General features: G+C 46.6%; 1 protein-coding gene across 1 annotated transcript in view; it reads right to left on the bottom strand.

Annotated features, from left to right (window-relative positions):
- The window catches only part of TAPT1 (transmembrane anterior posterior transformation 1), a 62,660-nt gene extending 44,385 nt beyond the window's left edge, over positions 1-18,275 (bottom strand). Inside the window, exons 1-2 of the mRNA XM_040419067.1 lie at positions 18,113-18,275; positions 2,036-2,166 (exon numbers count right to left, since the gene is read on the bottom strand). Of these exons, the coding sequence (XP_040275001.1) occupies positions 2,036-2,166; positions 18,113-18,275 (294 nt within the window). The remainder of the gene's footprint in view (positions 1-2,035; positions 2,167-18,112) is intronic.
- Positions 18,276-25,492: the final 7,217 nt, after the last annotated feature.

Raw genomic sequence — 25,492 nt, 5'->3', positions numbered from 1 at the left:
GGTTTTATTTTTAATGTGATTTTCTAACTCATTAAGCCCCCTCTGGACCTCGCCGGGACTCAGAGCTAGATCTTGGCTCCGTCCCCCGCACCAACAAAACCCCCCCCCCTCCGCGTGTGGCGCCCTGCTCTCACAGGTCTGCTTCCTGACCGGAGGTAAAAGGGAGACCATACAGCAAGGGGTGAGAACAGGCCCCCGATCTCAGGGACGTGAATCACCCTAATTTCCTCTGCCCAGCTTTAGCAGCAGCTGCGGGAGGGCAGAGGAGAAGATTGGTAAGCCAACCTCCAGTTATATTTAAAGGAAAATAATAAATAAAAAAATAAAAAAGAAAGAACAAAATTTTAAAACAAACTCTTCACCTCCCTTTTGGGAGGCCTCTCTGTGTAATGCCCCCATAGGGACAGGAAACACTGAAGGGAGAGAGTGGGTCGGGGCTTTTAAACTCTCCATCTCTGTGTATTCCTGCCCCTACAGAGGTCAAGGGGTCAATCTCATCTGTAGCAGTCATGGTGGATGAAATGGAAATTTTTTATAAAATCTTTTTACAAATAATGCTTCTCAGCATCAAGTGGATGCATTAAAAGCAGGTCTGTTCTCAGGTGACTTTTCAGAATAAGCTGGCATGTGTATAACATTAAACCATTATTTGACTTGTACCTGGCACTTTTTTTTAGCAGTTTCATTTTTGCATGTTACAACTACAGCTATTATGCTAAGTCCTCCCTGAGCTACTGGTTGGAGACTAGCTGCTGTTATGTCTCCACAGACTGCACAAGGAGAAAACAGGAAATTCTGCTTACTAACTCTCTCTCTCAATCAATCAATCAGAATGACCATATAGTACATTACAGAGAGGTACTGAGCAGTAGTGATATGAATAAAGCACTTGGGGTGAGATATAACACTTAGGCTATTGTTCACATCTGGGTTTTGGCGTGATAGAGACTTCTAGCCACGGCAGATATCAGGGAAAAGAAGGATCAGACAAGCTGAATTTTAACATGCTTCTTCCTTAGGGTACTTTTACACTAGAGTTAAAGTTTTCCGGTATTGAGTTCTGTCCTGGGGGCTCAATACCGGAAAAAGAACTGATCAGTTTTATCCTAATGCATTCTGAATGGAGAGCAATCCGTTCAGTATGCATCAGGATGTCTTCAGTTCAGTCACTCTTACGGTATTTGGCCGGAGAAAATACCGCAGCATGCGGTCCAAAACTCTGGAACACTTGCCGGAATGCCGGATCTGGCATTATTTTCCATTAAAAGTGTTCCGGCAAAACAGATCCGCATGCGCAGACCTTTAAAAATGCAAAAAAAAAAATTACCGGATCCTTTTTTCCGGATGACACCGGAGAGACGGATCCGGTGTTTCAATGCATTTGTTAGACGGATCCGCATCTGGAGCAGTCTACAAATGCTGTTTGCACACGGATTTCCGGATATAGCAGGCAGACGGAACTGCCTGCCGGATCTTCACAACGCAAGTAAGTACCCTTAGTTTTCTCATGAGATATCCCACTGTCAATAACATCTGGAGGAGGCTTATTTCAATCTCCTCAATGAAAGCACCTGCACTTTTGGCCAAGCTGACTGTATACATTGGCTCCTCAGCCAGCAGATATGGAAGGTGTATAGGAACATTACATGTTTACTTACGTGAACTTCTGGTTAAGTGGCCTCCTTCATCCACACACAGTAAATGACTATATATACACACACACACATATACACACACACACACACATACATATATACATACACACACACACACACACACACACTTGTAAAGGGGAAACTGTGTGTGTGGGGAAGGACAACCTCTGGACTCCATTTACTAGAGCCAAGTAGCGTCTACTAGCTAGGATTATATATCTATCTGGTCAGGGGCTCCTTATTTATCACAGACTGGGAAGAATAATACACTAGATCGGTCCACTTTAAAAGAATGAGTAGGACCAATATCATCAATTCACATAGTGCTGCCGTAAAGCCATCTATAATAAAAGACAGGATGAGAGTCAGGAGTCACTAACCTTCTCCAGCTCCCAGGGTATTCGTAGGCAGGTATATACCCTCTCTCGCCTTTCCTTGTACTTTGCTTCATTATGTTCCAGGAAATAACCCCGGGTGAGTTCTGCACTAAGGAACCTAAATAACGAGAGATCTGAAAAACAAGAAAAGCCACAGAAGGTGATGTTAGAGTTCTGCCACAAAAGATTAAAAAAAAGAAAACTAAAGCCTGTCTGCATAATATTCTAACATAGTATTTAAAAAAAAAAAAAAAAAAACAGGGTTAATTTCCTCCTGATTCTTGGTCTCCAAATGCCATGTAAAGGAGAGGGGGGAGGCTTCTGCTACAGCCAGTTTACAGTCCAGCACAAAATTGTGAGACTAGATTGGGGACGGCTGATCTTTAGAGGTATATACAAAAGATTTACTCTACTTTTCACTCCATAAGACACACTTAGTGGTGGGAAAATTGAACTGAGTCCTATGCGGTAAATACTAGTGAGCGAATACTTGTTTATAGCAGGAAAGGGGAGCAAGGAATACAGCGCTCCAGTTGCTGGCTGTACTCACCACTCCCTGGTCTTCTCTGGGCCTCACGCTGCACCATCTGGAGTAGGAGACACATTCATTTATCTATTTTGTGTCTGATGAGGGTCTGATCTGAGGTCCAACGAGGAATCAGGGTCTGATCTGAGGTCCAATGAGGAATGGGGGTCTGATCTAAGGTCTAATAATGAATGGGGGTCTGATCTGAGGTCTTATTAGGACTGTGAGTCCAATTAAAATATTTTTCTTATTATTTTCTTCTAAATCCTAGGTGCGTCTTATAGTCCAAAAAATACTATATCTAAGTTTTTAATTTCAATATGACACAAAACGGGATCAAGGGGAGGAGAAAGTGCTGGGATGTTTTTTTCATTCGTTTTTGGGTACTTCTACATTTAATTTCCCTTCAAAGAGAAATATGCCTATTTATGATGTGATTGCGGGAATGAGAGGAGATTTCCTATTCAGTCTGTACGAAAGATGGCTGGCAAACAGAAGATGTAATGTCTGTCAATTTGGTTTTCCTGTAGTTGTTCCAGAAGCGAATATAACTTGAATATATGGAGAAGAATTTGTAGAAGAGGACAACACATTTATTAGATTTTTAGCTAATTTTTACATCAATTTATTGAACGGCTGTTCTCGGTCTTCATCAGCGTCATTACCATTATTTTGCAGTAAAATGACTACAAGTTCTGCTCCTTAGTACTAGGTCTGAAAAAATGAATGCATGGTGTAAACTTGCAATGACAGAAATGGGAAGAAGCAATCTCCTTAAAATTATACTTATGCAAAAAATAATGTATATATTGCACAACTCCCTGGTACGGATCCCGAAACGGATCTTTTTTAAAATACAAGGTTTATTCAGAAGCTTGATCTGGTGTACAAAAAGGGCTAGGATAAAGTTGGACACACTGCAGAGGGGGAAGAGTTCAAGAGGTCTATCTATTCCCAATCCCTGGCTCTACTTCATCGCTTCCCAGTTACAACAATTGAGGGGATGGGGAGGGGCGCCTAGGGACAATGCGTCAGCACACCTGATAGCCCACATTATAGAATATGAGTTCCCTATAACCTTACTGGCACAAGGTGGTCTCTCTGCTAAGGTTGCTGGACTCCCTACACTTAAAGAGGTTGTCCCAAAAAATTTTTTTTACAGTTTTCAAACCAGCACCTGGATCTGAATACTTTTGTAATTGCATGTAATAAAAAATTTAGCATAGCCACCGAGTTATTCAATAAAATGTGTCTGTATAGCGCCACCTGCTGTTTGTTCTTTTTCTTATTTCTTTGACCTGCTCACTGAGAAGGCCGCACATGCTCAGTTTCATCCTTCAACTGCCTCCTGAGCTGTGATAGGGAGAACTGAGACACGCCCCCTGAGCTGTGATAAGGAGAGCATAGACACGCCCCCTGAGCTGCAGCAGAAAAGACACTCCCCTTGAGCTGTCAGCTTGATATAAATCTAGCAGAGCAATGAATGGGGAGATCTCTGGATCCATGTGAGGTACAGGGCTTGTTCTAGCTTTGCTAGAAAGAGGTTGTCATGTCCTATATGATGTCTGATTTTCATTTTTTACATTAATCATGGGATAACCCCTTTAACCTAATATGTAAGGTGTGGTGCAAGTGTCAAGATCTAATGTCCATAACCGGCTTCACCCAGGTTACTCCTTTATGGCGGGAACCCCAGCTGCCCAAAATATTCTGCTTGGAAGGGTTCTCCCTGTGGGAAAAGAAAGGAGTAGTGTTCTTATACCAACTGCAGAAGGATGGCGTGTTTACATCTTTTGAACAATTTAGGGATGAGTTTGCCCATCCACATACTGCCTTCTTTCAATTTCTACAACTAAGGCCCCATTCAGACGTCCGTAGAATGTGTCCGCACCCGTTCCACAATTATCTGGAACGGGCGCGGACCCATTCATTCTCTATGGGGCAGGAATGGATGCGGCCAGCACACAACGTGCTGTCCGAATCCGCATTTCCGTAGCGCGGCCCTGAAATTCCGGTCTACGGCTCCAGAAAAAAAAAATAGAACATGTCCTATTCTTGTCTGCAATAGCGGAAAAAATAGGCAGTTCTATGGGGGTGCCGGCCAGGTATATTGCGGATCGGCAATACACTACGGACGTGTGAATGGACTCAGACACGCATTTCAGGCGCAAGCAAAATCTACGTCAGTTTCCTGTGTAGTAGACCCTCTGATGCAGCAGATTCTCACTCGGCGCTCTTCGAGAGGGCTAATCTTGTTAATATACAGTTGCAAGAAAAAGTATGTGAACCCTTTGGAATGATATGGATTTCTGCACAAATTGGTCATAAAATGTGATCTGATCTTCATCTAAGTCACAACAATAGACAATCACAGTCTGCTTAAACTAATAACACACAAAGAATTAAATGTTACCATGTTTTTATTGAACACACCATGTAAACATTCACAGTGCAGGTGGAAAAAGTATGTGAACCCCTAGACTAATGACATCTCCAAGAGCTAATTGGAGTGAGGTGTCAGCCAACTGGAGTCCAATCAATGAGATGAGATTGGAGGTGTTGGTTACAGCTGCCCTGCCCTATAAAAAACACACACCAGTTCTGGGTTTGCTTTTCACAAGAAGCATTGCCTGATGTGAATGATGCCTCGCACAAAAGAGCTCTCAGAAGACCTACGATTAAAATTTGTTGACTTGCATAAAGCTGGAAAGGGTTATAAAAGTATCTCCAAAAGCCTTGCTGTTCATCAGTCCACGGTAAGACAAATTGTCTATAAATGGAGAAAGTTCAGCACTGCTGCTACTCTCCCTAGGAGTGGCCGTCCTGTAAAGATGACTGCAAGAGCACAGCGCAGACTGCTCAATGAGGTGAAGAAGAATCCTAGAGTGTCAGCTAAAGACTTACAAAAGTCTCATATCATATCATTCCAAAGGGTTCACATACTTTTTCTTGCAACTGTATAGAAATCTTTTTGTGAAGTCTGTGGGAGACGAATCTCTGCCGGTTAGACAAAAATGGGAGAAGGATGTTGGTCCTATAACTGTGCATCAATGGAGTGCAGTTTTGGCACTGACGCCTCAGCTATCGGTCAGTGAAGGCCAACGTATGTTTCAACTATTACTCGTTCACCGCGTATACCGGACCCCATCCTTTCTGTTTAAAATCAGGGTTAGAGCTGACGCCTCCTGCCCGAGATGTGGGGTGGGTCCAGCGTCTCTATTGCACATGTTCTGGGAGTGCTCGGAGCTTTCGAATTTCTGGAAGGGTGTGCTACAAAGTATCAAGGACGCTTGGTCCTAGGGCATGTTTATTGGGTATATTGGACATTGCAGACCATTGTACGTGCTTAAGTGTACAGCGCCTATTTTTTCAGGTCCGGAAACTAATTGCTAAGCACAGGCTTCGCTCACAACCCACTACTTTAGCTGAGTTTCTGAATAGAATGCGACTAGAAAAAGGGGTCCATGTCAAAAGGCAGTGTATCGCCAAGTTTCCAAAAATATAGGACAAGTGGGTTTCTTCCAGGATTGGCGCGTCTTCCTCCAGGCCTGCCTCTAATCCCCTGGGGGAGAGACTCAAGCAAATCTTTATGTTCAGATCCGATGTAGGGCACAAGAGATTTGGTGAGAATGACGTAGAGGGGGAAATAGGAGCTATGCTTGAATTTGGAGACAGGCGGGTCCAGACCACACTCTTAGACGTTAAGAAGTTCGATACCCTTGCTGGGGTTACGAGTAACTGTGTCTTCGCTAGGGGGTGGATTAGTGGGGTGTGTGGTACACAACTGACAACTATGTATAATGGTGTGAAAACTTGTTGGAGTATTATCCGAGATATCTGTGTCCCTTATGTTTATATAAGGGTACTTTCACACTTGCAGCAGAGGATTCCGGCAGGCAGTTCCGTCACCGGAACTGCCTGCCGAATCCGGCAATCCAGACACAAACACCTGGTATTTATCAGACGGATCCGGATCCGTCTGACAAATGCATTGAAATACCGGATACGTCTCTCCGGTGTGATCTGGAAAAAACGATGCCAGTATTATTATTATTTTTTGTTTTACAGAGTTAAAGGCCTGCGCATGCGCGGACCGGAAGAACGGATCCGTCAATGCGGCAATTTTAATGCCGGATCCGACACTAATACACTTCAATGGAAATTAATGCTGGATCCGGCATGTGTTCAGGATTTTTGGCATGCTGGGGTATTTTCTCCGGCCAAAAAACGTAAGAGGGACTGAACTGAAGACATCCTGATGCAAAACTGATCATTTTTTTCCGGTATTGAGCCCCTGTGACGGAACTCAGTGACGGAAAAGAAAGACGCTAGTGTGAAAGTACCCTAACTTTAATAACTGTTGAATAAAAATCTGATTCCAAAGAAAATGACTACAAGTTCTAATGCTTTATGATCACGTTCTTGGCTAAGAACTCAGTCACCCCCTTCCATCTCATTACAAACACTGTTCATTAAACGGCTCACAAGCGGCACCATGTAATAATATGAGCCGGCTGGCGTCCAGTGGGACGTGAATCAAGGCGTACGGTACGGTTTGTTATAAACGTCAAAGTCAAGGCTGTGACCTAACAGGAGTCATCATCTCAACTAACTTCTGCAGATGATGGTGACAACGTGCTATAGGCTGGGGAATAATGTCACCTCTCCATAGCGCAAACTGCAGATCTGCCCTATTAGGATAAGCGCCATCACTGGGGCTACACTTAGGCCTCATGCACATGACTGTGTCCGCAAACTACGGACACCTTCCGTGTGCAATCCGCATTTTTCTCACTCCATTACTAGAAACTGCTATTCTTGTCTGCAATACAGACAAGAACAAGACATGTCCTATAATTTGTGGAACGGACACACGGATCTGGACAGCACACGGATGACCCGGATACAAAATAAGGTTGTGTGCATGAGGCCTTAGGATGTCACCAGTGTGCTGTCCGCACCCGTATGCACGTTCGGTGGGCCCCGCACAAAAGACAGAACATGTCGTATTCTTATCTGTTTTATGGACAAGAATGGGACTTTTCTACAGGAAAAATGTCCGCCTGCACATGGCAAAACGGATACGGTCGTAAGCAGAAGACCTTATACTGATCCCATATCAATAGGAGGCCAGCAGCAGGGACATCGCTCACCCTGCGGCTCAGGAACCACGTTCTATAACACGTTCTACTATGGATCTTTGGCATGCAATTTCTGCATTATTACATTCCACTTATCTTGGGTTAAAAATCTATTTTTCCCATTGGCCTTTATTAAAGGGGTTGTCCTATCTCCTAACACTAGGATATGCCCCTAATATCTGATAAGAGCAGGTCCCACCTCTGGGACCCGCACCTACACTTAAAATGAAGCCGGCAAAGTCTTGGAGGACACAACGCACATCCGCTTCTGCCCTCCATTCATTTCTAGGGGACTGCAATAGCGGCACACTCGGCTATTTTCGGAAGTCCCATTGAAATGAATGGGAAGTGCACCGTGCAAGCGCAGCTCCATTCACTTTTATTGGGCTGACAGAAATAACAGAGTACTGGCGGTCCTATGGGAAGGAACGGAGGGCGGCCGCCTATGAGGTGCCCTCAGGGTCTTTGCCGCCTCTGTTCTAAGCATAGGTGCGCGTCCCAGAGGAAGGACCCGCACCTATCAGACATTGGTAGGATATGCCCCCAATGTCTGAGATGAGAATACTCCTTTAAATATTTTCAAGTCTTTGTCTTCTACAGTTTTCCCTGCAGACCGTTGCTTCTCCTCACTAAATCCTCAGAGAGCTTTATCTGTATCGCTTATCTCCACTTTCCTGCCAGCTCATAAACAATCAATCAATTAAGATAAATTCTTATCAAACTGACCTCAGGATAGATCATCAATATCAGGTTGGCGGGTGTCTGACACCCGGCACCCCCGCTGATCAGCGCTGCCTCCTCTTCATTGTTTACCTGCTTGCCGTTGCAGCAGCGGTGAGCAGGTGTAACTACAAGAAGCCGTCCTATTCACTTCAATGGGACAGCTCCTTCCTATGCAAGGTGTAATTACCCCCCGCAGCATGGGCTAGGGCGATCATACCAGAGGCTGCATTAGGTCTGATAAGACAATCCCTTTAAGTTAATTACATATCTTGGCACCGACAGATCAATCCCGTGCGTACATACCCCCATGCTCTGACAATAGCTGATTTTATGACGACAGATCCCCTATAAAATACGTTCCTGACTAAATCTCCTTCTGTGGTCACTATCGTTAATTGCAATAAAGCTTTTTCTTGCAAGAACTCCGCAGCTGCCTCCAGGGCCTATAAATTCTGACAACCAAGTGCAAACCAAGGCCGCCAGCACATTTTTCAGAATAAGCTGCATGCACACGAGGAATAAGACTGTTTCGGCCATTCTAGGACTTGTATCTGCCATTATTCAGCATTTCTTGCAGCTTTTTGTGTAATTCTAATTAGCTTCTGAGCAGCTTGGTGGAGACTCCTGGAATTATGTCTGTCCATACACAGGACAATCTGCTTCTTAACTATGCAACACAAGCTCAGAGGCAGCAGCAGTATCGGAGGGCATTGCACAGCAGAACTGAGCAGGGTAGATGTGAATCTAGCACTTAAATAAGACAATGGGTCTGCATCCGTTCCGCAATTTTGTGGAACAGGTGTGGACCCATTCATTTCAACGGGGCCGCAAAAGATGTGCTGTCCGTATCCGTAGTTTCCGTTCCACGGCCCCGCATGAAAGATAGAAATGACTAGGACTTGCTCTATTCATAGGGCTGGCCCTGTGCGGTCCGTAAAATGCGAAAAGCAGCTGGAATCCGTGTTTTGCAGATCTGCAATTTGGGGGCTGCAAAATACTACGGATGTCTGAATGAGCTCTAAATCATTTATAAACCAGCAGCAGTCTCTGTGTCAGTCTCTCTGCCTGGCTGCAGCAGCCCCTCTCCCCTCCTCTCCAGGGACTTCTATGTAATCGGATTCTTTATGAGCAAGCATCCCCTAAAGTTGGATCAGTGAAAGAAGCGTTAATAGAGAAGAGGAGGGGGAGCAGGAGAGGAGTCTGATAAGAGAAGGAAGCATCCTTTTCTGATAAGATATATTACAAAGTTTCGTTAGAAATATTCATTTATGAAAAAAAAAAAAAAAAAAATAAAATCCGGAATTAGACTTACCGGTAATTCCGTTTCCATGAAATCACCATGACGGACGCACAGGAGATTGACCCATGACCTCTGTAGGGGCAGGAACAGAGAAAGGATAAATTGCCCCCTCCCACCACCACTTCTCAGTGTTCCTGTCCCTACTGAGGCCAGGGGCAGAGAAGAGTCTCCCTGCGCGCCAGGGAGATGAAGAGGAAATTATCTTTTTTTTTTTTTATTTTGTCTCTTCTCCAGGAGGTTCCGAGGTCGGTCTCCTGGTGTTACCTTAGCTCCAGACGGGAGCTCCCCAGTCCGCTGGCGGCCGCATGCTTATGCTGGGCTAGGGATATCGGGACGACTCGTTCCGGTTTATCTGGAGCCTGCTCCCAGGCCGGCATAGTTCCTCCTCTCCCCTGGTGGGGCGGGCAGTGTAGCGGCCGGCGGACGACGAGGACAATTGACGTCACTTCAGGGTTCCGGTCATGTGACCCAACCCGGAAGCTCAGTGTTTCAAAGATTACTAAGTGCCAGACTCATAACACAATAGTTCAAGGTATTACATCATACCTCATAAAGGGAAACAACAAGGTATTACTTCATACCAATAACAAAAAGAAAAGGGGAAGGGAATTATGGGCCGTCATGGTGATTTCATGGAAACAGAATTACCGGTAATTCCGGATTTCCATTTCATCACCATGACGGCCACACAGGAGAATTATAAAATTATACATTTGGGGGGGGGGGCAACCGCCTGAAGGACTTTGCGTCCATATGAAAGGTCGGAGGACCTCGATAAATCTAAGCGGTAATGTTGACTTGACCAGGTGGCTGCCCTGCATATGTCATCTAGGGAAGACCCTGCTTTTTCTGCAAAAGTGGTGGAAACTGCTCTAGTGGAGTGAGCTCGAATGTTTGCAGGTGGATCCAGGTTCTGAAGTTTGTAGCAGAGAGAGATGGTATCTTTAATCCATCGGGCAATAGAGGACTTAGAGACTTTTAAGCCCTTATTTTTTCCTGCAAACTGGATGAGAAGACTGTCAGATTTCCTAAAGTCTTTTGTGACTTACGGTACGTCTGACGTCTAGAGTATAGAAGTCGGTTTCCTTCAGATTTTTTGGTTTGTCGCAAAAGGGGAGGATAATTTCCTGCCTTCTGTGATAGTTGGAAACTACCTTGGGCAAGAACCCCGGATCCAGTTTCAAAACGATCTGATCGTCGGAGATAGTCAGATATGGTTCCCTTATGGAGAGTGCTTGCATCTCTCCCAGTCTCCTGGCCGAGGTGATGACGATGAGAAAGGTGGTTTTGAAGGAGAGTAATTTTGTTGTGCAGTCTTCCAGAGGTTCAAAAGGAGGATGCATAAGTCTGTTTAGGACTAAGTTTAGGTCCCAGGTAGGAGTACGAGATCTTAGGGAGGGCCTTAACCTGGCTGCTGCTCTAATAAACTGCTTAACCCACCTATGATCAGTGAGACTGGTGTCAAAGAAAGTACTAAGTGCGGAGATTTGCACTTTCAATGTAGAGGGTGTAAGTCCCAGCTCCAAACCGTTCTGTAAGCAGAAGTCAAGGATCTTCTGGATGTTAGGTTCTCTAAGGTTTGGTTCTGTCTCCCCAGACCATGAGCAGAACTTCTTCCATATCTTTAGGTATATTGCGGATGTCACTTTCTTCCGACAGCATTTCATTGTGGAAATGACTTTGTCAGAGAGACCTTGGTGTTTTAGTATGGCGACCTCAGGATCCAGGCTGTGAGCTTGAGGAACTGTGGATGAGGATGAAGAATAGGACCTTGATGAAGAATGTCCTGTATGGGCAGTAACTTCCAGGGCTCCTCTATTGCTAGTTTCTGAAGGGGGAACCAGCTCCTCTTTGGCCAAAAGGGCGTAATCAGTATAACGGTCGTCCTCCCTTCCATGATTTTCTGAATTACTCTTGGAATCAGGGGGAGAGGCGTATGCCAAACCCCAATTCCATATTAATGAGAGAGCATCGATTCTCCAGGGGTGGTCTCTCGGGTTTAGCAAACAGAATGTTCTTATTTTTGCATTTTTTCTTGAGGCGAACAGGTCTATCATGGGTAGGCCCCTTCTTCTGGTTATTATCTCGAACACCTGTTTCAATGACCACTCATACTAGTCTATTTTCTGTCTGCTGAGAAAGTCTGCTTCCTGATTCAGAGAGCCCTTCAAGTGAACTGCTGAGATAGATTTCACTTCTTTCTCTGCCTAGGAGAATATTTCTTCCGCAATGCTCTGGAGTCTTTTTGAACTTGTACCTCCCTGGTGCCTGAGGTATGAAACAGTCGTCATGTTGTCCGATAGGATCTTTACTTAGCGGTTCTTTAGAAACAACCTGGCTGCGTTCAGGGTCTTCCAGACAGCGTACAGTTCTCTGAAATTTGATGATTGATTGGACGTTTCCTTCCCCCAGGAGCCCTGATAGTATCTGTCTTTGACCTTTGCCCCCCAGCCTGACTTGCTGGCATCCGTGAGAACCGTAATTGATGGGGATTTGTTCCATGGGACTCCCCTGGACAAGTTTATTTCCACTATCCACAAGGATAGGGATATCTTCACAGAGCTTGGGATCCGCAATCTGATGTCTAAAGATCCTAGTTTTCTGTTCCACTGATTTAGAAGCCAGTTTTGCATGATACGATAGTGGGCCTGAGCCCATTCTACTGAGGGGATACAGGAAGTTAGGAGACCCAAGGCTCTTAAAGAGGCTCATCGCCTCTCTTATAGAACATTCTCTTTTTGATTGGAACCTTCTGACTTTCTGTTTGAGGGACTGGATTTTGACCTGAGGGAGAAAGGTCTTTTGCTTTTGTGAGTCCAGGGTTACACCTAGGAAGTTCACGCTCAGAGGGATGTAGAACAGATTTTGACCTGTTCACTATCCAGCCCAGCTCCGACAGACGGGATAGAATATTTCTAAGTGTGGTAGAAGGAGTCTCATCGAGTCGCCTATGATTAGGAAATCGGCCAGGTAGGGTACTATGTTGAGTCCTTCCTGTCTCATAGGGGCTACCATCTCTATTACCAGTTTTGTGAAGAGTCTCGGAGCAGAAGAGATCACGAACGGGAGGGATGTGAACTGGAAATTAAGGATCCGGTTGTGTAAGTGGTGAACTGCGAATCGCAGGAATCTTTGATGGTTGGAATAGATTGGGATGTGATATTATGAGTCCCTTAAATCGATCGAGCACATGAAACCCTGATTTATTTGGGAAACTGGGACTGGAACTACTACTCCCTTTTCTACTAGTTCCCGGATGCCTAAAATAATGTTTTGTTTGGAATACCTGGAGCCTACATTGGTGATGACGAATTTTGTCGGGGGGGGATAGAGGTGAATTCTATTTTGTATCCTGACTGGATGATTTCCAGAGCCCAGGGATTTTTTGTCGTTCTCTCCCAGGGACCGAAGAAGTCTCTCAGCCTCCCCCAGACTATGGCATCATTGCTTGTCATCGGACTTCGACTGGGGTTTAAGAAGGAAACCCCTTCCTTTACCCCCTTTAGGGTAAGCCCTTGCCTCTATAGGGTTTGTTTTGGCTAGTGTAGGGACGAAAGGACTGGTTCTTTCTATAGGGTCTATCTTCTGGGAAGCCCTTCTTATCCGCAGCCTTCTCTAAGATTTTATCTAAGACAGGCCCGAAAACGTATTACCCCAAAAAGGGGATCGAGCAGAGCTTCATTTTGGAGGTTTTATCTCCTGGCCAGGACTTCATCCACAGGGCTCTACGAGCAGCATTAGATAAGCTTGCATCCCTGGCGCGGAATCGAGTAGATTCAGCCAAAGCGTCAGCCAAGAAACCTGAAGCAGATTTTAACAACGGTAGGGACTGAAGTATTTCCTCCGGGGAGGTTTTGGTCTTTAAAGCGAACCTGTCACCATGATTTTGCGCATAGAGCTGGGGACATGGGCTGCTAGATGGCCACTAGCTCATCTGCAGTACCCAGGTCCCACAGCTCTCTGCGCTTTTATTGTGTTAAAAAAACGTTTTGAGTGATATGCAAATTAGCTGATATGAGTCCTGTAGCCGGAGATGAGTCAAGCGTCAAGGAGCCCAGCACTGCCCCGCGTCCTCCGAATCTCCTCCTTGCCGGCTGACGTCACAGAGCTGGAGCGCAGAAATCTTGCGATGCGCGAGCTAGCGCATGCGTAGTTCGTTCCCTGTGCTGATGCCAGCACAGGGAATGAACATGATGCCGACACTGCGCATGCTCTAGCTCGCGCATCGCGAGATTTCGGCGCTCCAGCTCTGTGACGTCAGCCGGCAAGGAGGAGATTCGGAGGACGCGGGGCGGTGCTGGGCTCCTTGACGCTTGACTCATCTCCGGACGCAGGACTCATATCAGCTAATTTGCATATCACTCAAAACGTTTTTTTAACACAATAAAAGCGCAGAGAGCTGTGGGGACTGGGTACTGCAGATGAGCTAGTGGCCATCTAGCAGCCCATGTCCCCAGCTCTATGCGCAAAATCATGGTGACAGGTTCGCTTTAAATGGTTCTCCAGTTCGTTCAGCCATAAGTACATGGCAAGTCGGTCTTTTTATTTACTTTGGCCACCTAAACGTCGACCTTTGGAATTTCGTCAAATAATTTTGACTCAGATGGGTCAAATACTAGGCGATTTTTTAATTCTTTAGATATTCTTAGTTTTTTCTTTGGTTCGGACCATTCCTCCTATACCATGTCTCTGATGTTCTCACTTACGGGGAATACTCTTGCCCTTTTTACTCGCAGCCCCCCCTGAACATTTCATCCTGGATTGAATGAGACCTGGGGGCCTCCTCAATCCACATGGTGGCACGGACCGCTTTTAGCAGGTCATTCATCTCATCCGCAGAGAAATAAAATGTCCTATCGCCCTCCGAAATTTCTCCTTCGGAAAGGGAAACAACCCCGTCACATGTTTTGGAGGAGGAAGACCCGTCCTCCATGTAATCCGAATCGGAATAAGAAGGAGCTTTTACTCTAGGGCGTTTAGGGGGTTGAGGTTGGGGAAGGTCAGATACCCCGGACCTGGCGGCTCTCAGCTCCTCCTGTACCACCGAACGGATGCTTTCCGTAAGTGAAGGCTGTTCCTGGCGGATTACTTCCGAAATGCAGTCTTTGCATCATTTTTTAGCATATCCCTCAGGTAATTTCTTTGAACAAGTTAAGCAACGTGGAGGCTTTTTAATCTTTTTCTGTGCCTCTTTTACCTGGGGATATGGAAAAAAGGAGGAGAGCCGTCAGGGAAAGACATCAGGAATGTAGTAGGTTAACAAAAATGGGGGTCCCACCAGGGGAAACTTACGGAAGGCAGAATCGGGGCATCGAGTTCCATAGAACCCTGTAGCTCAGGACCCGACATGCTGGGGGTGCCAGTGGTACTTACTCAGACCTCAGATCAGCGTCTGCCATGGCTTGCCCGCTTTCTATTCCTCTGCTTTCAGTTCCAGAAAGCTTCCGGGTTGGGTCAGATGACCGGAACCCGGAAGTGACGTCAATTGTCCTCGACGTCGGCCGGCCGCTACACTGCCCGCCCCACCAGGGAAGAGGCGGAATTATGCAGCCCGGGAGCAGGCTCCAGATAAACCGGAGCGAGTCCTCCCTATATCTCCAGCCCAGCATAAGTACGCGGCCGCTGGAGGACTGGGGAGCTCCCGTCTGGAGCTAAGGTAACACCAGGAGACCGACCTCGGAGAAAAAAAAAAAAAAAAAAAAAAAAGGATAATTTCCTCTTCATCTCAGGGAGACTCTTCTCCGCACCGGGCCTCAGTAGAGACAGGAACGCTGAGGAGTGGTGGTGGGAGGGGTGGGAGGGGGCAATTTAACCTCTTCTCTGTTCCTGCCCCTACAGAGGTCATGGGTCCATCTCCTGTGTGGCCGTCATGGTGATGAAATGGAAACTACTGTTACTCTTAAGGCTACATGCACACGACCGTATGTGTTTTGCGGTCCGCAAAAAAAAAAAAAAAAAAAACAGATGACATCCGTAAGCCATCAGTTTTCTGGGGGGGGGGGGGGGGTCCATTGTAACAATGCCTAATACAATTTTGGGTACATGTAACTTATTTACTAATGGGAAAAAAAAGCAATTCTGCCATTTTAAGTTTAGACTGGTGACCGTGCAGCATAACTAGCTCGTGTATTTTATTCTAGTTTTTTTTACTACTTTTACACAATACCAGGTCATTAAAAATATTGTTGCATTCTTAGAGCCATAACCTTCTTTTTTTTTTTTATATGATGCAGCCGTATGAGGGCCTGTTTTTTTGCAGGACAGGATGTCATTTTAAGTGGTACCATAACATTTATTTTTTTATTTGAGGGGGGACGGGGGCTAGAAAATAAATGACCACACTTTTTTTGGGAGGGTTTTTTATGTTGTTAACTGGGCAGTTTAAGTAACATCTTATGGAAAAAATTATAATTATATATATATATTATTTTATTAAATAAACTTTATTAACCTTTAAATGGGTTGTCCAGTTCCCCATACTGATGTCCTCAGGATCGGTCACCAATATGACACTGACGGGGACGTGACTCCCGACCCCCCTCGTGGATCAGCTATTTGAGGCGCACTGCCTTCTCCCCGCCGCAGCCGCACGCAGTGTAATTACAGCAGAAATAAGGGGTTTTCTGGGACTACACCATTATCCATACATCAGAATATCAGATCGCCGGGGGTCTGAGTGCCGGTACCCCGGCTGACCAGTAGGGGGGGGGGGGCAAAGCAATCCAGCAGTGCATCCACTTCCCAGGCACAGCGCCAAACTCCTGTTCGTGGCTGTGCCTGGTACTGCAGCTCAGTCCTACTCTAGGGACAGGGCCCCTTCAATCAGCGGACGGATGTCATTCACGCTGCAGAGGCTTCATGACGCTTGTATCTACTGCTGCTTTTTCTTTCGAAAAAAATCCATTTTAATTTGTCTAAAACGCAATAAATGAGATTTACGGCCATGTACGTTCACAGTGATAGCAGATGCCAGCAGCCAGGCACTTTATATGCCACTCCACCCGACCCCGTGGCGTGCCAGTGCTGCGGGGGCGACTGTACAGGTGCCAGGGACTGTTTGTAGTTGCTACCCACAACAAGAGCATTAAAACAGCTGCTACCGTCTACCAGCCTCGGCTCGTGTACCCCCAGCCATGGCTTCACCCACAGGGCACCACTCTACATGATTTCATACAACTAGGGATATCAACTGCTTTTCTGATTTTCCTCCATTCACACCCAAAGCAGCATCTCCATATCCTCCTGACTGCAGACCCCTGCTGGCTCACTGCCCGGCTGCTGACGTAGGGTTTGGATGTAACTAGGCAAATACAGAAGCGTCTGTCAGTCCGAACAGCAGCCGGCAGAATGTTACTGGTGTATACGACATGGTAACGGGGTACTCCGGTTATATCAAGTCATCCTGGGGACAATTATTAGATTCAGGTCAGGGCCCCTGTTCTTGTGAGCGGTCAGACCCCCAGTTATCACCGGAATACCCCCTTTAACTTACGAGATCAGAACCAAAAAGGACACCATGCCAAAAGGGTGAAACGTCTTAGAGCAGCCGTACACATCAGATGAAGGCGAGCCAACTACCTACTACAACTCCCAGCATGCTCTGCTCAGTTCTATGAGAGTTCTGAGAAGAGCAGAGCAAGTATGCATGCTGGGAGTTGTAGTTTCACAACAGCTGGAGCGCCGGACCCCTCGCTTTAGTATCCGAACTCTCCTCTGAAGCCGGGGAAAGATGGATCAGGCGGTTGAATTCCGGCATGCCTGATCCGCTTGTTCTGAAGGGAGGCATGCTGGGGGGTCTCCTCTCCACACTGACACATGAGTGTGTAGGACAGGGAAGGGGGGTGAGGCTGGCCGTCACCGAATAACACTGACAGAAGACATATGGCCAGCTTAGCTCAGCTACATCTGTATTTTGTGAGATGCGGTCGTTTACCCCAGACACACTCAGCTCTGCATTATCTAGTACACCGCAGCACCGCTATACACATCACCTAAAGCACAGGGGGCGCTGTACACATATGGCCGCCCGTCACACATATGGGGGTCAGTGCGTCAGTCTCTCGGGGTCTCTTGTTTGCCCAGGTGATCAGCGTCACAGGAAGTATCTGGCAGCTGCTTATCTCACACACCTCTATGCAGGACAATTACCAGTGCTCAGGGGCCAGCAGCCAGGCAGTGGGGGAGGGAGGGGGGTAAACTTTTTGGGGTTATTGATGGGTAACCAGATAAATCCACTCCCCTGCTGGCTGGTCACTGAGGGGCCTCCTATGGTGGTAGCTCAGGACACGGCTGTCAGGTGCAGGCAGCCACTCCCCGGGATGACAGGAGCAGCTGTCACTTTACACAGTCCCGGCCGGTACAGGGTTAACCCCCCCCGAGCTGTCAATCACCTGACAGGTTGCGCTTCTTCCCCTCCGGCCGCCTGCTGCTGCTGCTGCCGCCGCTCGGCTCATAGAAGCCCAGGGTCTCCGCCGGGCCCGCGGTGCTGCTCGCCGTCTTTCGCCCTCCATCCTCCTCCTTGTCTTCTCCGCTGACAGCCGCCGCGTCCGCCATCCCCTGCCGCGGCGGCCAATAGCCCCGAACTGAGTGTGTCTCACCAAACACTGCACGTCATCAGCAGGCGCCAGCCAGAGTGATGACTGCGCTTAAACGAGGGGCGGGACCTGGACGACGCCGCCGCCGCCATCTTGGATGAGGTCTGCATGCCCTCAAGTCATTGAAAGCGTTCTGTGCGCCTGAGAAAGTTCGGGGAAGCTGAAGCTAGCCTTCCTGATGTACGTCAGAGCGTTTGTTGGCCAGTTTTCAGTCAAGTCTTTAACACCTCAATAAGAGTTGTAACCAATATGGCTGCTAGTACAGCTCCTGTGGAGGTTGTCCCTCAGTTTTTTTTTTTTTTTTGCGTTTTCGTTTTGAGCGATAACTTTTTTATTTGTCTGTTCACGTAGCCATATGAGGGCTTGTTTTTTTTGTGGGACAAGTTGTACTTTTTAACGCCGCCATTTTTAATATTGCATATGATGTAGTGGTAAGCGGGAAATAAAGTTTTTTTTTACCACATTCGATGTACGATAAAACTAACCAGTTACTCTTATTTTACAGGTCAGTACGAATCCGGTGATACCTTATTTGTATAGTTTTTCTAGCGTTTTAATAAAAAAATTAAAAAGTGGGGAAAAAAATCAGTTTTATTTTTTTGCTGCCATATTTTGACCCCTATAACTTTTTTGTAATTATCTGTACGGAGCTGTATGGGGGCTCATTTTTTTGCGGGGCAATCTGAACTTTTCATTGATACCATTCTGGGGTGTGTATGACTTTTTGATCACTTTTTATTTATTTTTTTTGTAGAAAATAAAGTGACCAAAAACGGCAAATCGGCCATTTGGATGCTTTTTTGTGTTTTGCTGTTTGCTGTATGGGGAATATACTTTTATATTTTTCTACTTTGGGTGTTTTCGCACGTCAAAAAATTTTTTAGTTCTTTTATTTTTCCTTTATTTTTATTATTATTTTTTAACTTTTTTTTTTTTAACACTATTATAGTTCCCATAGGGAACTATAACATGCAATCATTAGATTGCTATTCTCATAGACTCCAGTGCACTTGCATTGGACTCTATGATGATTTTACTAGTTTCCTATGGAGCCCTATTACAGGCAAGGGCTCCATAGGAAATACTATGCAGCAGCAGCCTCCTGTCGTTCACAAAGACAGGGGCTCCTCCGCTCCTGCACACATGTGCAGCGTACTCAAGTTGTGTGCAATAGGTGTTTCTGGGTGATGTAGTGCAATATACACTAACCTGGTACAGCTGACTCTCTGCAAGGGCAGGTATAGGTAGAAATAGTTCGTGACGCCAGTGCCAAGTAAACGGTGGCACGCCGTTTGCGGATGCAGGAATAAATTGAGGAAACGTAGTCTTAAAACAGAACTCCAACTTTAGTGGTTTTGCAAGCAGATACAATAATGGAAATGCAGTTCCTTAGCATACAGTCGATTTTGCAATTCGGTCGATGCAGGCAATTCAGTACAGCAGGGTAATTACAGAGTGTTGAACACAGGACTTGCAGCACAGGAGCTTGCACTCTAATTCTGTCTGATCCTGGAATATAGCATATCTTCACCAAGGCCCATTAACCTAATTCTGGCTTTATATCCTTGGCTATGGCTTTTATAAGTACCTCCTCTGTCTTTCTGAGTACCTCTGGCTTTCCTGATCTTTGCCTCTGTCTCTCTCTCTGCTTCCTGAGGCTCTAGAAACTTCTGAGCTCTCCACAAGACTGACTTTCACTTCCCTGTTTGGGCCTTATATAAACTAGGGCTCTCTAGCTCCCTCTAGCGACTAGAAGCTGGAATGACACCCCTGCAGGCCTGTACATGCAAGTTTCACAGTGACAGGGAAATACATAACATTACATTACATGACAATTTATAAAACTGACATATACCAACTTCTCCATAACTAAGGAGGGACGACAGCACACCAAGTGACACTTTGGTAGTGACGGGTATTACAGTTCCTGTACACTACATACCCCACTGCTTTAAGCTGAGTATGACCTCGTACTCCATCATGGGTCGCCCAACTGGAATCTCTACCTGAAATAGAAAATAGAGACATGCAGGCATACATACATGTAATTCATCTGCATTTACATTTACATCAGGTCCAATTGGCAAAGGTGAAGGGTAGTGACAAGGGGCGTCGTTCTCTTCTCTCAGGATAGTGAATGGAACGGGGGCGCTGACCTGGCACAGCGTAACATTATAACCAGGATAGTCCATTACAATGAATAAGTCCATGATAAAACAGTAGAAAACGGTATAAAAGTTCTTGGAGGCTCAAAGAACAAACATGAGTCCGTACCCAGGTCATTTCTTATTAAATCACAGAGGCTCTCATGCGGTGGAGTCCATCTCTGGGCACAATACTTTTAAAAGAATAAGAATCTCAGAGGCTCAGGTACTTTTGAGTCTGTCTCCGGGCACGGTTCCTTAGTATGAAGTTGCACAACAAACGGACAGCAAAGACAAGGGCTGTAATACCCCTGATCAACCTGAAAAGGGGGTGAAGGGTAAAAGGTGCAACAAAGGAACAGGCACAACTTGGCGTGGGGTAACAAAAGCAGGCAGGAGGTCCTGGAAACAAACGTGGCCTTGCTGACTTTGTAATTTCAGTGGTCAACACCTACCACTGAGCCGTGGACAAACTGGCAGCCGCAACAAAGGACCAGAAACATAGGACTCCTGTCCTGGAAGGGTTAACATCACTTCTGATGAAATCAATCAAAGGCCTAGCAGGCTGATTCACAGTGAAAGATTGTAATCACTTGGCTCCGCTGGCAAGTATCGTCTGTAGTAGTCCTCTACAGGAGGATGGGCCCACATAACAGTGTCAGGGGGCAGCTGTAGAGTAAAGGGGCCCCTAATAGGTATTGGCCCCATAGGCCTAGGGGTGAACCCTCTGATGGACCGTGCCGGCCCTGGCATGATCACTGCAGGGTGTGACGTGCTTGGCACCGCCGCAGCAAGCGGTCCGGTGCTCTGGGTGCAGCAGTTTACGGCAATCGCGGGTCCGGTCTGGGGCACTGACGGAGCGGTGGCAACAGAAGGCGGTTTACGGGTGGTGACAGGCACCCTTACCTCATCCTTCCTCGGCGGCGTCTGGATCCTGGCGGTGTATGTCCTGCACAACTCCCGCAACTTCTCCTCCAGCCGGACGATCTGCTCACCGATGCTCTCTGTGTCGGAGTCGCTGTCCTCTGCTGGCGCCGCCGGCGCAGGTACAGTCACCGATGACGCGGACTCGGCCTCTGCAGGTTCAGGCGATACGACTGGTCTCCGTCCCATCCGGATGTTCTGAAAGGTAGCACTAAGTCCTTTTAACTGCTCCAGTTCCGATATTGTCTTTTCCCGACGAGGCAGCTCGGGGGAAGGGTAGGGGCTCACCCATTTTTCCAACACGGTTGGCTGCCAGAAGACGTTTGGCCCAATGAAGGAGCTCCGCTCCTGAAAGGCGTGATGGGCCGGCTCTGGAGAGCGTTCAGGTTCCCGCTCGCAGCCAGAGTAGTCTTCTCCTTCTTCTGCCTCCCAGTCCTCAGGTACACGCTTGGGACGGGTCACAGCAGTCGCATAAGGGCCTCTTAGGCTCTCGGCAGGGGTGTACTCCACTTCCTCTCCCTCGCGGAGGCTGTGCTGGTACGAAGGGAGGTAGTCTCTTTTGACAGACCTTCGATTAACATAGAGGTCTCTGCCAGTTAGATAGTCCTGAATAAACCCGTAGCCACGGGATTTGTCAAATGACAGCACCACTCCCTTTCTCCTTTCCAGGCGGGGTTGGGTGTGCGTATGTTTCTCATGTATGGTCTTGGTTAGTTCCTCATAGACGATTTTAGTCTTTGTATTCCGCTTTATAGCGGCCTCTCGGATCTCCGCCATCAGGGAAGACCATTTGAAAGATGGCTGGAAAAAGTCCCTCCACGAGCCATAGTAGGGCTCGGGTTCCTTCTCCCTTGGGCGGCAGGCGGGTTGCTCCGGTCCCGGAGCGTAGGCCGGTGGAGCCTCCTCTGGCTCTACACCGATGTCAGTCATCTTTTCAATCCCTGGTGCGGACGCTGCAGCAACACTCTGCTCACAATCCAACATGCTCGATCCTTCTGAGGAGAGCGATAGGGTCGCGTCAATTAGAGTAGCCAGCTCCTCCCACTGCACTGGGGAGCCGCCCCCCAGGTATTCCAGTATATGGAAGGCGGTGTCCATGCTGGCAGACATGCAAATGTCCAGATAAGCCGTGGCGCCTGCCCTTGACCTTCTTCCCGCTTTTTCCTCAGAAAGGCGCCAATTTTTCCCGCCTTTTCGGGATGAAGGTGACGCAGCAGTAAATTCAGCAAGCTCAGCGGCCATCTTTAGGTACAAACGCTGTCTATTCACTGACGGCAAGCAGGCACGTTTAAAGTCCACAAAACCACACTCCAATGCGGCGATTTTCTTCCTCTTGGTAGCGCAATACTGCACAGCGCTTTTTAGAGTTTTTTGGTACACTTTGGGTAGAATTTTCAGTCCACAAAGTCCACTTGAATAAAACAGGTAAATTGTCACTTTGGTCACAGGGCAACTGTATAAGGCACAAAGTTCACGCTTCTTGCACTAGAAAGCGTGCGTATCCTGTTCGTGACGCCAAAAGAGAGGTGCAGCGTACTCAAGTTGTGTGCAATAGGTGTTTCTGGGTGATGTAGTGCAATATACACTAACCTGGTACAGCTGACTCTCTGCAAGGGCAGGTATAGGTAGAAATAGTTCGTGACGCCAGTGCCAAGTAAACGGTGGCACGCCGTTTGCGGATGCAGGAATAAATTGAGGAAACGTAGTCTTAAAACAGAACTCCAACTTTAGTGGTTTTGCAAGCAGATACAATAATGGAAATGCAGTTCCTTAGCATACAGTCGATTTTGCAATTCGGTCGATGCAGGCAATTCAGTTATAGCAGGGTAATTACAGAGTGTTGAACACAGGACTTGCAGCACAGGAGCTTGCACTCTAATTCTGTCTGATCCTGGAATATAGCATATCTTCACCAAGGCCCATTAACCTAATTCTGGCTTTATATCCTTGGCTATGGCTTCTATAAGTACCTCCTCTGTCTTTCTGAGTACCTCTGGCTTTCCTGATCTTTGCCTCTGTCTCTCTCTCTCTGCTTCCTGAGGCTCTAGAAACTTCTGAGCTCTCCACAAGACTGACTTTCACTTCCCTGTTTGGGCCTTATATAAACTAGGGCTCTCTAGCTCCCTCTAGCGACTAGAAGCTGGAATGACACCCCTGCAGGCCTGTACATGCAAGTTTCACAGTGACAGGGAAATACATAACATTACATTACATGACAATTTATAAAACTGACATATACCAACTTCTCCATAACTAAGGAGGGACGACAGCACACCAAGTGACACTTTGGTAGTGACGGGTATTACAGTTCCCGTACACTACACATGTCCGGCTCCTCCGATCACCACACGGAGGAGCTGGAGCACCACCGAAAGCGTGCACTTTCGGTTTTCAGCGCGCTCAGATGCCATGGTCAGGATTGACCATGGCATCTGAGGGGTTAAATGTCCACGATCGGCATTACTGCCGGTTGCAGACATGAGCTGCGGGTGTCTGCTATAAGAAGCTCAGGAGCGAGAGCCATCTTTAAAGCCCCGGCCAGCGCCGTACTTTTACAGCGCTGGGGGTGAAGGAGTTACATTCTATGTACACCTCCAGCGACTATTTTTTAAAATAATGGCATTGTACTCATTTTGGGCTAAAAATTATTTATTCAATTGGTCTTTATTAAAAATATTGAGCCGTTCTGTCACAAAAGGTTAACGGTTTTTCTAGAGGTGTGACTACTAAGAGGTCATAAACACTTATTTAAGCCACACTCTTTTCAGTAAAATAAGAACTGGGCTTTAATGATTGTTTATAATGTCAGAGATAATGAGCCGTCAGATGAGCTGCCTGACAGAACAGAGGGAAAATTCAGATCCTGCTACTAGAGAATCGCAAGGCTGTACAGAGAAAGGGGTTCAACATTTTAAAGGGTTTCTGTCATGAGAAATAACATTATGCAGCTGCCTGACATCAGCGATGTGCTAATGTCAGCACTACATAACAGTGTGATTTATAACTCCCTGCCTGCCGCCGTTCTCTTAAAATAAAGACTTTTATAATATGCTAATGAGCCTCTAGGTGCTATTAGGGCGTTGCTTCAGCACCTAGAGGCTCGGTCTACGCACCCTTTGGCACGTCCAGGTCTAGTTGATTGACTTTTGAGTTCTCCTCAGTGTCCCGTAAATCCCGCTCCTGCGCCATCTAGTTTAGTATTAGGCGCAGTGCGATGTACCGCATGTCAGCGTACTGCGATGTACCGCTGACAATAGCACATCGCTGATGTCAGGCAGCTGCATAACGTTATTTCTCATGGCAGAAACCCTTTAATAAAGACCAATTGAAAAATGATTTAATAAAAGTACAATACAATAATAAAAAATTGCCTCCAAAGGTGTACATAGCTTTTACGCTCGCGAGTTATACTCATACAGTTATACTGCATTTCTATAGTGTATATTTATTATACAATATTATAGGGGTTTCTCAGGATTTTCATACTGATGGTACATTCTCAGGACAGGTAATCAATATAAGATTAGCAGTGATCCGACTCCTGACACGCCTATCGAACAGCTGTTTGAGGAAGCGTGATGCTCTGGTGAGCGCTGCAGCCTCCTCACAGCATAGCATGAATAGCGCCGTCCATTGGATAGTGGTTGTGCTTGGTATAGCAGCTCAGCCTTATTTACTTCAATGTGACTGATGAACGTGATGTAACATGGCCTAGAAAGAGGCCTCTTTAAAAAGCTGATTGGCTGGAAGAGGGACCCCCACTATTCAGATATTGATGACCTATCCCATACTTATACCTCCCAACTTTGTAAACAAACACATTTTTTCTGCACCAGGCCGCGCCTCTAACTCCGCCCAAAACATAACTATGCACCTAACCCCACCCAGTCCCCTTAATGCCCCCACATAGTAATTATTCCCCAATCATGCCACCGCTCAGTATTTATGCCCACATTGTGTCTTTACAGAATTATGCCTAGCTGTGCCCCAGTAATATGCCCAGTTATGTGCCCCCAGTAATATGCCCAGTTATGTGCCCCCAATAATATGCCCAGTTATGTGCCCCCAGTAATATGCCCAGTTATGTGCCCCCAGTAATATGCCCAGT

Source organism: Bufo bufo, chromosome 2 (assembly GCF_905171765.1).
Source record: "Bufo bufo chromosome 2, aBufBuf1.1, whole genome shotgun sequence".
NCBI classification, from domain to species: domain Eukaryota; kingdom Metazoa; phylum Chordata; class Amphibia; order Anura; family Bufonidae; genus Bufo; species Bufo bufo.
Note: the sequence above shows the minus strand (reverse complement) of the source record. Positions and strands in the feature narration are given on the sequence as shown.